At 40.5% G+C, this 12,576-nt stretch overlaps 1 protein-coding gene across 7 annotated transcripts in view; it reads right to left on the bottom strand.

Annotated features, from left to right (window-relative positions):
• HECTD1 (HECT domain E3 ubiquitin protein ligase 1) overlaps nucleotides 1-12,075 on the bottom strand; it is an 87,798-nt gene extending 75,723 nt beyond the window's left edge. For 4 of the 7 annotated variants that reach the window (XM_088796903.1, XM_088796906.1, XM_088796908.1 and 1 more), the window contains exons 1-2: nucleotides 11,936-12,074; nucleotides 10,365-10,632 (exon numbers count right to left, since the gene is read on the bottom strand). In XM_088796903.1, the coding sequence (XP_088653029.1) occupies nucleotides 10,365-10,504 (140 nt within the window). In that variant the 5' untranslated portion in view covers nucleotides 10,505-10,632; nucleotides 11,936-12,074. Of the gene's footprint in view, nucleotides 1-10,364; nucleotides 10,633-11,935 lie in introns of all 7 variants that reach the window. The other 3 variants (XM_088796904.1, XM_088796907.1, XM_088796909.1) reach the window with 1 other exon arrangement.
• Between the last annotated feature and the right edge of the window lie 501 nt (nucleotides 12,076-12,576).

The raw sequence follows: 12,576 nt of genomic DNA, 5'->3' as shown, positions 1-12,576 counted from the left end.
GCAAGGGATGGTGGGCAGCACCCCCTGCAACTAAGATTGAACATGGCACCTCGAGCTGACCTACCGCGGAGCTCCTGGATGGCTCAGTTGGTTGGAGTGCGTCCTCTCAAACACAAGGTTGCCAGTTCGACTCCTGCAAGGGATGGTGGGCTGTGCCCCCTGCAACTAACAACAGCAACTGGACCTGGAGCTGAGCTGCACCCTCCACAACTAAGACTGAAAGGACAACAACTTGACTTAGAAAAAAAAAGTCCTGGAAGTACGCACTGTTCCCCAATAAAGTCCTGTTCCCCTTCCCCAATAAAACCTTTAAAAAAAAAAAAGGTTTCAAATCGGTGACCTCAGCTTCCACCTAAGAAAATAGGGGGAAAAAGAGCAAATTAAACCCGAAACCAGTAAAATCAATGAAGTTTAAAACCAAACGCTAGTTCTTTGAAACGATTAATAAAATGGTTAAATTTCTAGCCAGATTGATTAAAAGATAAAAATTACAAATATCACGATGAAAAGGGGAATTATCACTACAGACCATACAGACATCCAAAGGATAAAAAGGAATACTACAAACAACTCTATGCCCATAAATTTTAATCTGTATTAAATAGACTAATTCCTTGAAAGATATACTACACTAAAATTCACTCAAGAATCAAGTAACCTGAACAGTCCTCTATTATAGAAACTAAATTAGTAGTAAAGCCCTTCAAACATAACAATTTAATCTCTTATGGACTGTGCTTCTGGTGTTCGCTTAAGTATTTGCCTAAGCCAGGGTCACAAAGGATTTCTTCTAGAGGTTTTACAGTTTTAGGTTTTATATTTAGGTCTATGATTCATTTTGAGTTTATCTTTGTATATGAGGTAGCATATGGATCAAAATTTTTTCTTTTCTGTATATGGATATCCAATCGTTCCAGCTCTATTAAAAAGCTATCCTTTTTCCACTTAACTGCCTTTGCACCTTTGTTGAAATAACCTATCTATGTATGTGTGAATCTATTTCTGAACCCGCCATTTCATTTATTTATCTTTTACACCAATACTACAGTTTTGATTACTGCAGTTGTATAATAACTGAAATACAGTAGCCTTAGTGCTCTAACTTTATCAAAATTGTTTTGGCTGGTCTAGGTACTCTGTATTTCCACATGAATTTTTGAAATCGGTTTGTCCATCTCTACATCTTGTCAAATTTATCGCTAAGAATTTTACAAGAAATGAAAATTCGTATTTACATAGAAATCAGTATGCTAAAGTTTGTAGCAACTTTGGTAATAACCACCAAAACTAGAAAAATCCAAATGTCTTTCAAGAAGTGAATGGACAAACTATCTGTGGTACACCCATAAAATGGAATACAGCAATGAATGGAAAGGAACTATTACACACACAGCAATACAGGTGACTCTCAAATGCAACATACTACATGAAAGAGGCCAGACTCAAAAGGTTACATACTATAAGATTCCACTTACATGACATGCTGAAAAATTCAAAACTATAGCAACAAAGAACAGACCACTGGGCACGCTGGGGTTGAGGATTTAACTTCAAAGTGACAGCTCTAGACAATGTTTCAGGATGATGGAACTGTTCTGAATTTCCATTGTGGTAGTAGTTACACAACTCGATGCATTTGTCAAAACTCAAATGTCACCATATATAATTTAAATAACTTTCAGAAAAAATTAAATACCATGCATATAATCACAGCCGTCCCTGAATAAAGCTAAAAGTATATATCTATCGCACAAAATTTTATATACATTACAATTAAAGAGTTATTTAAAATTTTTAACTTGCTAAATATTTACCTCATATTACAGGTAGACATTATTTTGATATATTAATCTCAGTACTATACTATAATACTTATTTATAGACCCAAAGGTAGCCTAATTAGGAAACTGTAAGATCACTCAAACTTTAAGAACTACTGTCAGACCAGTCAACCACACAAATGATATTAAGAAGAAAACTCAGATGAATCCAAATTTAAGCACTGGTTTCCAAAATGCTATATGCAATGATATCAGATTCTTTCCCTGAAAGAAACAGAGGTAAGTAACTTAAAACAATTACAAAAGGTTTCATGAGGTTCCCAAGAGAAAGAATTCCCTTGGGAATTAAGTTTCTATATCATAACTACCACATGTTTTTTCCCAAACTATATCACTTGGACTTGGGCCAAGATTTCAGAAAGATTTGTTACAATATAAGGAAATTTAACTTTTTTTTTTAAATAAAAGAAGTTATCTGTAGTGGCAATATTTTACTGGATATAGTCTGTAAATAGGACACCTCCTTTAGTTTAAAAAAAAAAAAAAAAAAAAAAAAAACCTAAATATTTTAACTGTAAAAGATTAATAAACTTGGTTTCTTGAAAATAAAAATAACATCTTTTGATCCATTTCATCTTTTATTCTATTATTGCCCCTGCTCCCAGCCTTGACTCTTTCTGTATTGCTTAATTAAAAATAACTCCTGGCAAAGCAGTTGAAAATTATGGCCTTTCCTCTCAAAGAAAAAGGATTAAGTCAAATTCCAATATGTAGACTTGCTTTCCTCCAATTAAAATATACACACAAACCTAACTGCAATTCATTCAACAAGTATCTACTGAATGCCTTTTTATGCCAAGTATTGTGCTAGTCATTGCGGGGTAGGCTACAAAGATGAGTAAGACAGTGCTGAGCTATGAGGAACTCAAAGGTCTAATGACAGTCAACAAGGATGCACAGTAAACATACACTGCTATAAACTAGAAGTGTTTTGTTTTTTACATTTTTAAGGTCACAGACTCTTTGGTAAACTTAATGAAAGCTTACTGAAGCACACTATCTACTGGCTCCCTAGAGCCCAACTTTAAGAACCCTGGCAGAGAATGTCTCTCATCTTCCAGCATCTGCCGTCCACTGCCTTGAATGAAGCATATACTGTACACACAGTTGCTGTCTACAGAAATGCACTTATTCAACATTTCAGGATTGTATGTATTTGATATAGTGAATATTCTGTAATCAGGGAAGGAAAGCTGCAGGGCTGATGAAAGAAAGTAATTTCACTTCCTTATAAACCTGCCATTGGGTAGAAGGAAACAAGAGTCAATATAGAAAAGGCAAGTCCATTAATGTTAAGGGGGTAGGGAAAATACATAATGATGCCATTTCTACTACAAGAATACAACGTTCCTTCTCCTGCATGCCCCACAACCAGTTTGGTTTGGGTATATAGAAATACCTTCTAGAGGCATTTTAGACCTAAATGGAAAACAGGCACATTATAAAGAATTTCTCCACCTACTCAATATCCGGATATTAGCTATTGTATACCAGGCATTATATTTATCAATAGAAAAATAGTAGGAGTATGTATGTGAGAATGCAGGAGAGATCTTTGAAGGAATTTAAATCTTATCCATTAGGTAAAGAATCTAAAGGATTTCATAAAAGAGAATGGTACAATCAAATCAATATTTTAAGACTATCGTCAATTATACTTCAATAAAAGACCATAAAAAATATTTTAAAACTATAATTCTGAGTATAGTTAGCTTAGAGGCAGGGATATCTATTACAAAGCTCACAGCACTATCTGATCATAACCACTCCCCCACACTAATCCTAGATATTATTCTTTTTTCTCTTGTACATCAGGGAGAAAATAGATGTCATCAGACAGAAATCCCTTCGACTTTTTACTATCAAACCTAAAACATATGCATCTAACCTCTCCACCTTCCCGGTTTTACAACAAGGAACACTACCTAAAACTTATCTCTCACTTTGAGGAGATTTTTTTCTGACCAACAGCTTCAGCATTATCTGGGGGCTTATTAGGAATGCAGAATGTCAGGCATCACACCAGTCCAACTGAATCACAATTTGCATCTTTGATCCCCAGGTGATTCACATTGCCCAGATTAAAGTTTAAAAAGTACTGCTCCTGACAAGAGCCAGTTCTCTCCCAGCTACTCAGAACCTTTACACTATGAGTTATTCATTCTCTTAGACCCTTAAAAGAAAAAGTCGCACTCCTCCATATCAATCTAACTTCTCAAAAAAGTTTTTCTCACACTCTGTCTTCATTCTTCATGTCCTTCTTACTCCTCAACCCACTCAAATCTGCCCCGCATCACCACTCCACTCAGCCCTCATTAAGATCAATGACCTTGAGAATGTTGCTAAATCCAAAGTTCACCCTACTAGACCTCTCACCAGTATTCAACACAATTGTCCTGTCTCTTCTTGAATCACTTTCTTTCCTGTGTTGACATGTAAACTAACAATGCAAAAGCAATGGTGGATAAAACTGCTTGTGCTTTAGCATAAATCAAAGCAGCAGCACTAAACTGCACTTAGTCTGTACAAGCTCTAGCGTGGGAAAAAATTTCAAAAACCCAGTTTCACTACAGAATAACCTTAATGAAGCAAAAAATTATTAATTTTACTGATCTCAACCCTTAAGTACATATCTTTTAATATTCTAATTAAGGAAATGGGAAATAATCATAAAGCACTTCTGCATACCCACAAATGATGGTTATGTCAAGGAAAAGTACAACCTTTAGAGTCAAACTAGCCACTTTTTTCATGCAACACCATTTTTACTTGAAAGAACTTCAGACAAACTGTGGTTATTAGACTTGGATATCTGGCAAACATTTTCTTAAAAATTAATGAAGTAAGCCTTCCACTTCAAGAAAAACAATTTGGGGGGCCGGTCCGGTGGCTCAGGCGGTGAGAGCTCCATGCTCCTAACTCCGAAGGCTGCCGGTTCGATTCCCACATGGGCCAGTGGGCTCTCAACCACAAGGTCACCAATTCAATTCCTTGAATCCCGCAAGGGATGGTGGGCAGCGCCCCTGCAACTAAGATTGAAAGATTGAACACGGCACCTTGAGCTGAGCTGCTGCTGAGCTACAGAATGGCTCAGTTGGTTGGAGTCCGTCCTCTCAACCACAAGGTTGCCAGTTCAACTCCCTCAAGGGATGGTGGGCTGCGCCCCCTGCAACTAGCAACGGCAACTGGACCTGGAGCTGAGCTGCGCCCTCCACAACTAAGACTGAAAGGACAACTTGAAGCTGAATGGCACCATCCACAACTAAGACCGAAAGGACAACAACTTGACTTGGAAAAAAAGTCCTGGAAGTACACACTGTTCCCCAATAAAAAAAAAAGTCCTGTTCCCCTTCCCCAATAAAATCGTTAAAAAAAAAAAAAGAAAAAGAAAAAAGAAAAACAATTTGGGGGCCAGCCCGGTGGCTCAGGTGGTGAGAGCTCCATGCTCCTAACTCCGAAGGCTGCCGGTTCGATTCCCCCATGGGCCAGTGGGCTCTCAACCACAAGGTTGCTAGTTCAATTCCTCGAGTCCTGCAAGGGATGTTGGGCTCTGCCCCCTGCAACTAAGATTGAACACGGCACCTTGAGCTGAGCTGCCTCCCCTATGGCTCAGTTGTTGGTTGGAGTACAGGCTCTCAACCACAAGGTTGCCAGTTCAACTCCTGCAAGGGATGATGGACTGTGCCCCCTGCAACTAGCAACGGCAACTGGACCTGGAGCTGAGCTGCGCCCTCCACAACTAAAACTGAAAGGACAACAACTTGAAGCTGAACGGCACCCTCCACAACTAGGATTGAAAGGACAACAACTTGACTTGGAAAAAAGTCCTGGAAGTACACACTGTTCCCCAATAAAGTCCTGTTCCCCTTCCCCAATAAAATCTTTAAAAAAAAAAAAAAAGAAAAACAATTTGACAGTATTTGCTGCCAATGATAATACTCAAGTGTTCAAGCAAAAATTACAATTTTGGAACACTTGTATCTGATACCATGAGCTTGACAGCTTCCCAACATTTAAAGACTTTTCTGATGAACTCAGTAGTCATATTAGCAAATGTGTTTGTGATACTGCAGAATGACATGTCAACATTTGGAAAATCCATAAAACTCAGTAGACCAACACTTTTCATATGACCGGTGTATGATTTTACTAACTTAAACATGGGTTAAAAATCCACTCAATGTACAAAAGAGACCAATAGATTTTAATGTACCAGAGTACAAAAAGTTCATTGATATGATTTCAGAATCCACATTATAAGTAACTCCCTTAAGAAACTATCACTTGTCCAGTTTGGTATGGTATCAAAGGGAATATCCATATTTACGTGTTAAAAAAAAATCATTACAACAGCCTTCCCTTTTCAAACTAAATCAACAGAGAATGATTTTTTATATATGTATTTCAATGAAAAAAACATAATGCAACAGATTGAACGCAGAAGCAGATATGAGAATCCAGTCAAACACAAACTCATGATCTCAGCCCATCAAAACAAGGTCCTCCTTCCAGTGTTCTCTCTCAATGAATGACATCATCACTCATTGTAACCTGAGTCACCCATAATACCTCCTTCTTTCTCACTCTCATATCCAATCATTCAACAAGTCCTATTTTACCTCCTAAGTCTTTCTCAAATCTACCCACTTCTTTCTACTTTTATTACAACTCTCTCTCTCTGGATCATACCCTACGAAGTCTACAAGCATTTGTTCTTTCGGTCCTCCCCACCCATCTATTCTTCATAAAACAGATAATGTTTTTAAAAGACAAATTGAATCACATCACTCACTCTTTTCTTTTTTTTTTCTTTTTTTTTCTTTTTTTATACCATGACCTCCAGCACAACCCTGGCCATCCGTGACCCTCTCAGGGTCCGGGGTTGCCAGCCTCCAAGGGCATGCAGAGGTCATCAGGCCCACAGAGGATGAAGGCAGAGGGAATATTCTGCCTTAATGGGGGTTCTAAAGTGAGAGCAGCTCCCCATCGCCAATCAGAGGCTCTCAACCCTGGGAGGGCAGGGAGGGGCGCTCAGAACACTGACCAGAGCCTGCAGGACAGCAGCCTGTGGGCTGGCTACCAAATGCCCTGTGAGCCTCCTGCCCCTCTCCCTCCATCAAATCTGGGCCAAAGACCTGCCGAGGTCCCCGGCTCCTGGTCCTTGGCCCCCATGGCCTCAGCAGGTTGGCACTGGGGGCTGGGAGGGGGCAGGCCGAGCCTCCAGAGTTTAATTTTCTCATGTTTCTCCCAAACACATTCTGCTGATCCCCCAAATAGCAAACACCAAGATGCTCAAATGTTAAAGCTCAACATCACTCACTCTTTAACAGCACTTCAATGCCTTCCCATTGCTAAGACAAAATCAAAAGCTTTACTCAGGTAGCATATCCTTTTGTGCCCATAATTAGGTAAAACGATTTTTTTTTTTTTTTAAATAGAGCCTTCCAGTACCTAAAAGCACTACCCCTAATATTCCATTTTCTAGATATTCTGGGGAGATCTTAGAGTCTTCTCAGAAAAACATCACTTTTAAATTATATTATCTAAAGATTTAGTAGCAGGATCTACAACTGCCCAGGATTTATCTACTTATAACAATATGCATGCTGATCAACTGTTTTAATGTGAATGTAAAACAGTCATCTGTAACATTAAACTTAAAATTTATATTAAATTTAATTCAATGATATCACAGATGAAAGCAAAAACCAACCCTGAACCGGAATTTTACTTTCTAGAGCATTGCCTTAGGTTCAGGCATTAATAAGAAGCATCCCAGCTTGGGTTGGCCCAGTGGCTCAAGCGGTTGGAGCTCTGTGCTTCTAACGCCGAAGGCTGCCAGTTCGATTCCCACATGGGCCAGTGGGCTCTCAACCACAAGGCTGCTATTTCGATTCCTCGACTCCCCCAAGGGATGGCGGGTTACGCCCCCTGCAACTAACAACGGCAACTGGACCTGGAGCTGAACGGCACCCTCCACAACTACAATTCGAAGAACAACTTGACTTGGAAAAAATCCTGGAAGTACACACTGGTCCCTGATAAAGTCCTGTTCCCCTTCCCCAATAAAATCTTAAAAAAAAAAAAAAAAGCATCTCAGTTTCACAGAATTTGTGTATTCCTTAACTGGAAAAGGCTAGCAAAATGGGTACAAAAAAATGGAGAGCCACATACTATACCAGTTAAAGGAAAAGAAATACTTTATTATGTGGAAAGTACTGTGCTAGGCATTTCACAAGTATTATCCCATTTAATCCTCACAAAAACCTGAACCCAAGTCATCCCATTCCAAAGGCCATTATTTCTACCACGCCTTCTGCCTTTCCTGACTAAACAGACATTTAACTATTAACACAAGCTAATCAGGCAAAAACATATCTGAACATATAGACATCCTGTGCTTTACGTGACCTAAGTAAGGACTATTTGCTACTATCTTAACAAATTAAGTTGGTTTAGGAGATTTTCACCAATATCCAAAGTATGATTGATCATCTTGCTTTTCCGCTGCCTTATTTGTTGACAGTTTCAAAGAATGTAAAGACTACAAAATCAATCAGTCCCAAAATAAAATTCAAAATTAAATATTTAATAATAATGATATTTAATAGTCCACTTTACACAAAACACTTTTCACATACATTCTTTCCTTTGCTCCTCACAAGAAGCTTACCAGAAATAAGATTACTGCCATTTTAGAGGAAGAAAGTAAGGCTCTCAGTAGCTAAATTGCATGTAGCTGACCAAAAATCTGAACCCAAGTCTCTGATGCTACAGCCCATTCTTTCCACCTCACCATGCTGCCTCTCTGGTTTAAAGGAACCAAGACAATTTTCCGTCCTTGCGAAAACAAGAAAATCTGTCTACATGTAGAACAAAGAAAGGAAGCAAACTATGGTTTAAAAAAAAAAAAAATTGTCATAAATTAAATCAAATGTCTAGTTTTGATAGACAAATTACAGGTATGCTACATGAAACAGGGTTGACCATTCCAATTTGAATATTCTTATATCTTCACTTAGTAAATAAAACATATAAATCACATCTGACTTTAATTTCCTTTCTTAAAATACGTATCAAATATGAATAAAGCCTGGAAGGGAAAATGGAAAGTATAACAATTATGTTATTAGGATGGTAGAATTTTATATAGGGGTAAGTTTTACATTTTAAAAATTTCCTTTAAAATTGCTTCAATATGGTTAGCACTTTAAGGCCATTACAAATACTTCTACTATATTTTAGTACTTAACAGAAGATACGAAATGACAGTTGATTTGCCTGGCAAGTGTGACTTAGTTTTCAAAATACCAAAATTCTCAGGTTAATGAAGACCCTCTAATGAAATCTACGAATACTCAAAATTCTACTGCATTTTTCTATGAATCCTGCTAAAACAAGTGTCAAATAAGGGGCTGAATTATGATGTACTCAAAGTTTGTACTCAATAACAAGAGCTAGTTGAAATAAATGGGCTACTAACAGATTGTGATTCAGAAATTTTGCTTATAAGGATCTTTACCTTAATAGCATACTGTTTTAATGAGATTTACAACTAAGAATTATTATTAATTTATTAATTCATGTTCAATACTTATTCATTCAAAAATGTAGACAATTAAAAATACTTTGTCAATTTAGTGAGTAATACAGCTTTTATTGCCACCTCAGAAAAATTAAGATAATTATACCAAATTTTATGTCAACACCTCAAACATTTTCTATTAATTATCTCAAAATGGTGTTAAAACAAATATAGAAACAAGTGAGTTTTCATTTACTTATTATTGGAATTTAAAATTGTAGATATAAAATGTAAAACAAACAGTAAAAACCAAATGTATTCAGCACTCAGAAGAATGATTACTCAGCAAGTATCACATAAGAGGAAAAACGCGGCATTAATGGCCAATCTAGTAATAAATTCTTTTACAGTTTTGCACAAATTCTACAGTATAACCTTTGAATAAAATTGTTTAAACTCTCCAAACTTCAAAATGTTCCTACTATTCCAAAAAGTATACTATGTGGGTAACATCCAATTTATAGCCTCTAAATTGAAATTTACAAATCAATGATTTGTTTTAACAAACATATGATGTCATATGACTTAATACCTACAAAGAAATGGGCAGTTGTAAACATATTTTCATTATTATCTATATTTCCACATCAATTTCTTGGTACAGAAATAGCTACGTTTAAAGAAGAAAAGTGTTTGTATTTTCCCAGTTCGTGACATATTTTGAAAATGAATCAAGGTATGGGTTAAAATAGTACTCCCTACTAAACCCTATTCATTCAACAAACATGTATTTGTGTCATGACAATTATCATTACTCATGTTACTTCACCTACCAATTTTTATTTCTCAGAAAAATGTAAATGCAAAACTGCATAAAGTAAAAAAGATAATTGTAAAACTCACTAGAAAAAATTCTACACACACTGAAGTCAGCAAATGGCTGAAAACAAATGTCACTACAGCAACCCCAAAGGAAGATGATGAAGGGATGTACTTACGTTTCAAAACAACGATCCACGTTGTCAGACATCAAAAGCAGCATGCATAGCTGTTCAAGGGCTATTAGTTGCATGTCCCTTTCATCTCCCTGTCCCATCTGTAGCCACTCCAGTAATGTATCCGGATCCACATCTGCCATGGTTTTTTAAAAGCCTCTTTGCTTAAATTAAAAAAGGGAAAAAGTCCTTTAAATGTCCAGGACCGATCAGCTTGAGTTTAAAGTTTTTTCCTTTGTATCAGCTAGAACCAAATTTTTGTGATGTACTCCTAGGAATTAGAAAAGACTCGTAAGTATGTTTAGATATAGTGCCTAACTAAGTTTTTCAACTGCCCTTATTCCTCAGGTTTAACGTTCATATATCATACTAAATAAAAACCAGTTTTGCACAAGAGTATAAGCTGATTAGGTTGCTGCTTAACTGGAAACCAGAGCTGTCTTTGTCAAAGACAGTCAAACAAGCTTCGGATCCTACTACTGCTATCACTAACGTCTGTGCCAAAAGGCAAAGAACACCTTACTAAAGGTTCTTTTTTTTTCCAGCAAACCTCTTCCCCCCTCCTCCACCCAAAACTGATCTTCAGATAAAGGTTAGAGTCAGTATTTTGAGGAGAGTCTAAGCAGTTTGATCCCATCCCCCTCTAAATTAAGTTTCTGCATTAAAATTAGCTCTAACTTCACAATTCTGACTTCTCAATTTACTTACTGCTATTCCTAAGATGTCCAAATACAAACGATAATTAGATACAAAAATCTATCTATGAATAAAGACTTGGTTAATTATTTTGGCAGTCTTGGCAACTGTTCTTCAAAGTTTAAAAAGAAATGCTAAAAGTAAACGCGATGAACTAGCTATGTCCCTCTTTCCCCATCCCCACAGAATGGAGCAGTTGGTTAAAAATATGCACTATATACACAAAACAGAGAAGCAGCCCCAACAGGCAAGTCGTTACCAAAGCTTGTAAACTCCCTGACAGGAGGACAGCTTTAGGTCCCACGTAACCCAGCGGCAGGTGTCTGAATCCAGAGGCGGGTACCAGTGGGCACCCAACGGCGGCGACCAGCAGGGATGACCCAACACTCCGGGCCCAGCCGAGCCCCGCGCCGGGAGGCGCAGGCACCGCGCTCCGGTTTCCCCGCACCAAACCCAGCTAAGTTAGCTACCTGTGTCTAGGAGAAGGGGGAAGTTCTGAAGGAGAAAAAGCAAGCCTCCGTGCCCGAGAGGAGGCCGCGGGACAGGACAGCGGGTCTGCCGGGAGCGGCGCCCTGAACTCCCGAGGCCCGGCGGGTCGTCCCCGGCCTGGCCCGGCAGCGAACCCTTCTGAAGGGCAAGGTGGGGGTGGGGGGGCGGCCTTGGGCTCAGGATCCCGCAAGCCGGGCCCCGCCGCGGGCAGGGCCGGGGGAGAGAAACAAAGGGGCTGAGCGGGTGAGTCGGCAGCAGCCCACCCACCTCACTAGGGTCCGGGGGCTCTCGCTCCCGGCCCGCCGCCCGGCATCCCGGATCCTGACCCCCCCAGGCCTGGCCCTTCCGACCGCCCAAGGAGCTCCCGCCTCCCGTTCCCTCAAGCTCACCCGGGCTTGTCGTTCCAAACCACTCCAGTCCAGCTCCAAGCAGGCCGCGGGCAGAGCCAGGCCCGGCCGCGGCCCTCGAGTTCCCAGGAAGCCGCAGGCCGCGCAGGTCGAGCCGGGCAGGCGGCACAGGAAAAGCCGCGCCTCGTCCCTCCCCTTCCTCCGCGGGGACCTGGTGACAGAAAAGCGAGAGGTTCCCCTGATGGGAGAAAGCCAGCTCAAGTCCAGTCGCCGGCACGCGGCTCCTCAGGCCCCGCAGCTCAGAGGCCCGCGCGGTGCTGCCAGCGGCGGCGGGGGGAGGCCGCGTCCATCGCGATCCGAGAGGGGGAAGGGAGAGGGTCGGGCGAGAGCTGGGCGGGGATGCTGAGCAGGGCAGCTGAGCTCCGCGGGGGCGGAGCAAATCGGCTCTCCTGGCAGCGACCCGGCTGGCCGCCACGTGGGGCGCTGCGGACACCCGTCGGCCAGCGGCGCTGAGGCGCCAACAGACAGGACGCGTCGCCGCCACTGCCAGGGCGCTCGGGCCCCCGGGGCCTCGGATTCCCTCGGCCTTATCAGCTGTCGCTTTCCTACCTTACGCCGCGGCGCCTCTACGCTTTGCAGTCGCTGCGAGCGCGCTCCCAGCAGCCCGCGCACACTGATGCACG

This window comes from Rhinolophus sinicus, chromosome 3 (genome assembly GCF_057876585.1).
Source record: "Rhinolophus sinicus isolate RSI-liver-muscle chromosome 3, RSI-T2T, whole genome shotgun sequence".
NCBI lineage: Eukaryota > Metazoa > Chordata > Mammalia > Chiroptera > Rhinolophidae > Rhinolophus > Rhinolophus sinicus.
The sequence above is the reverse complement of the archived record's forward strand: the minus strand, read 5'-3'. Positions and strand labels throughout refer to the sequence as shown.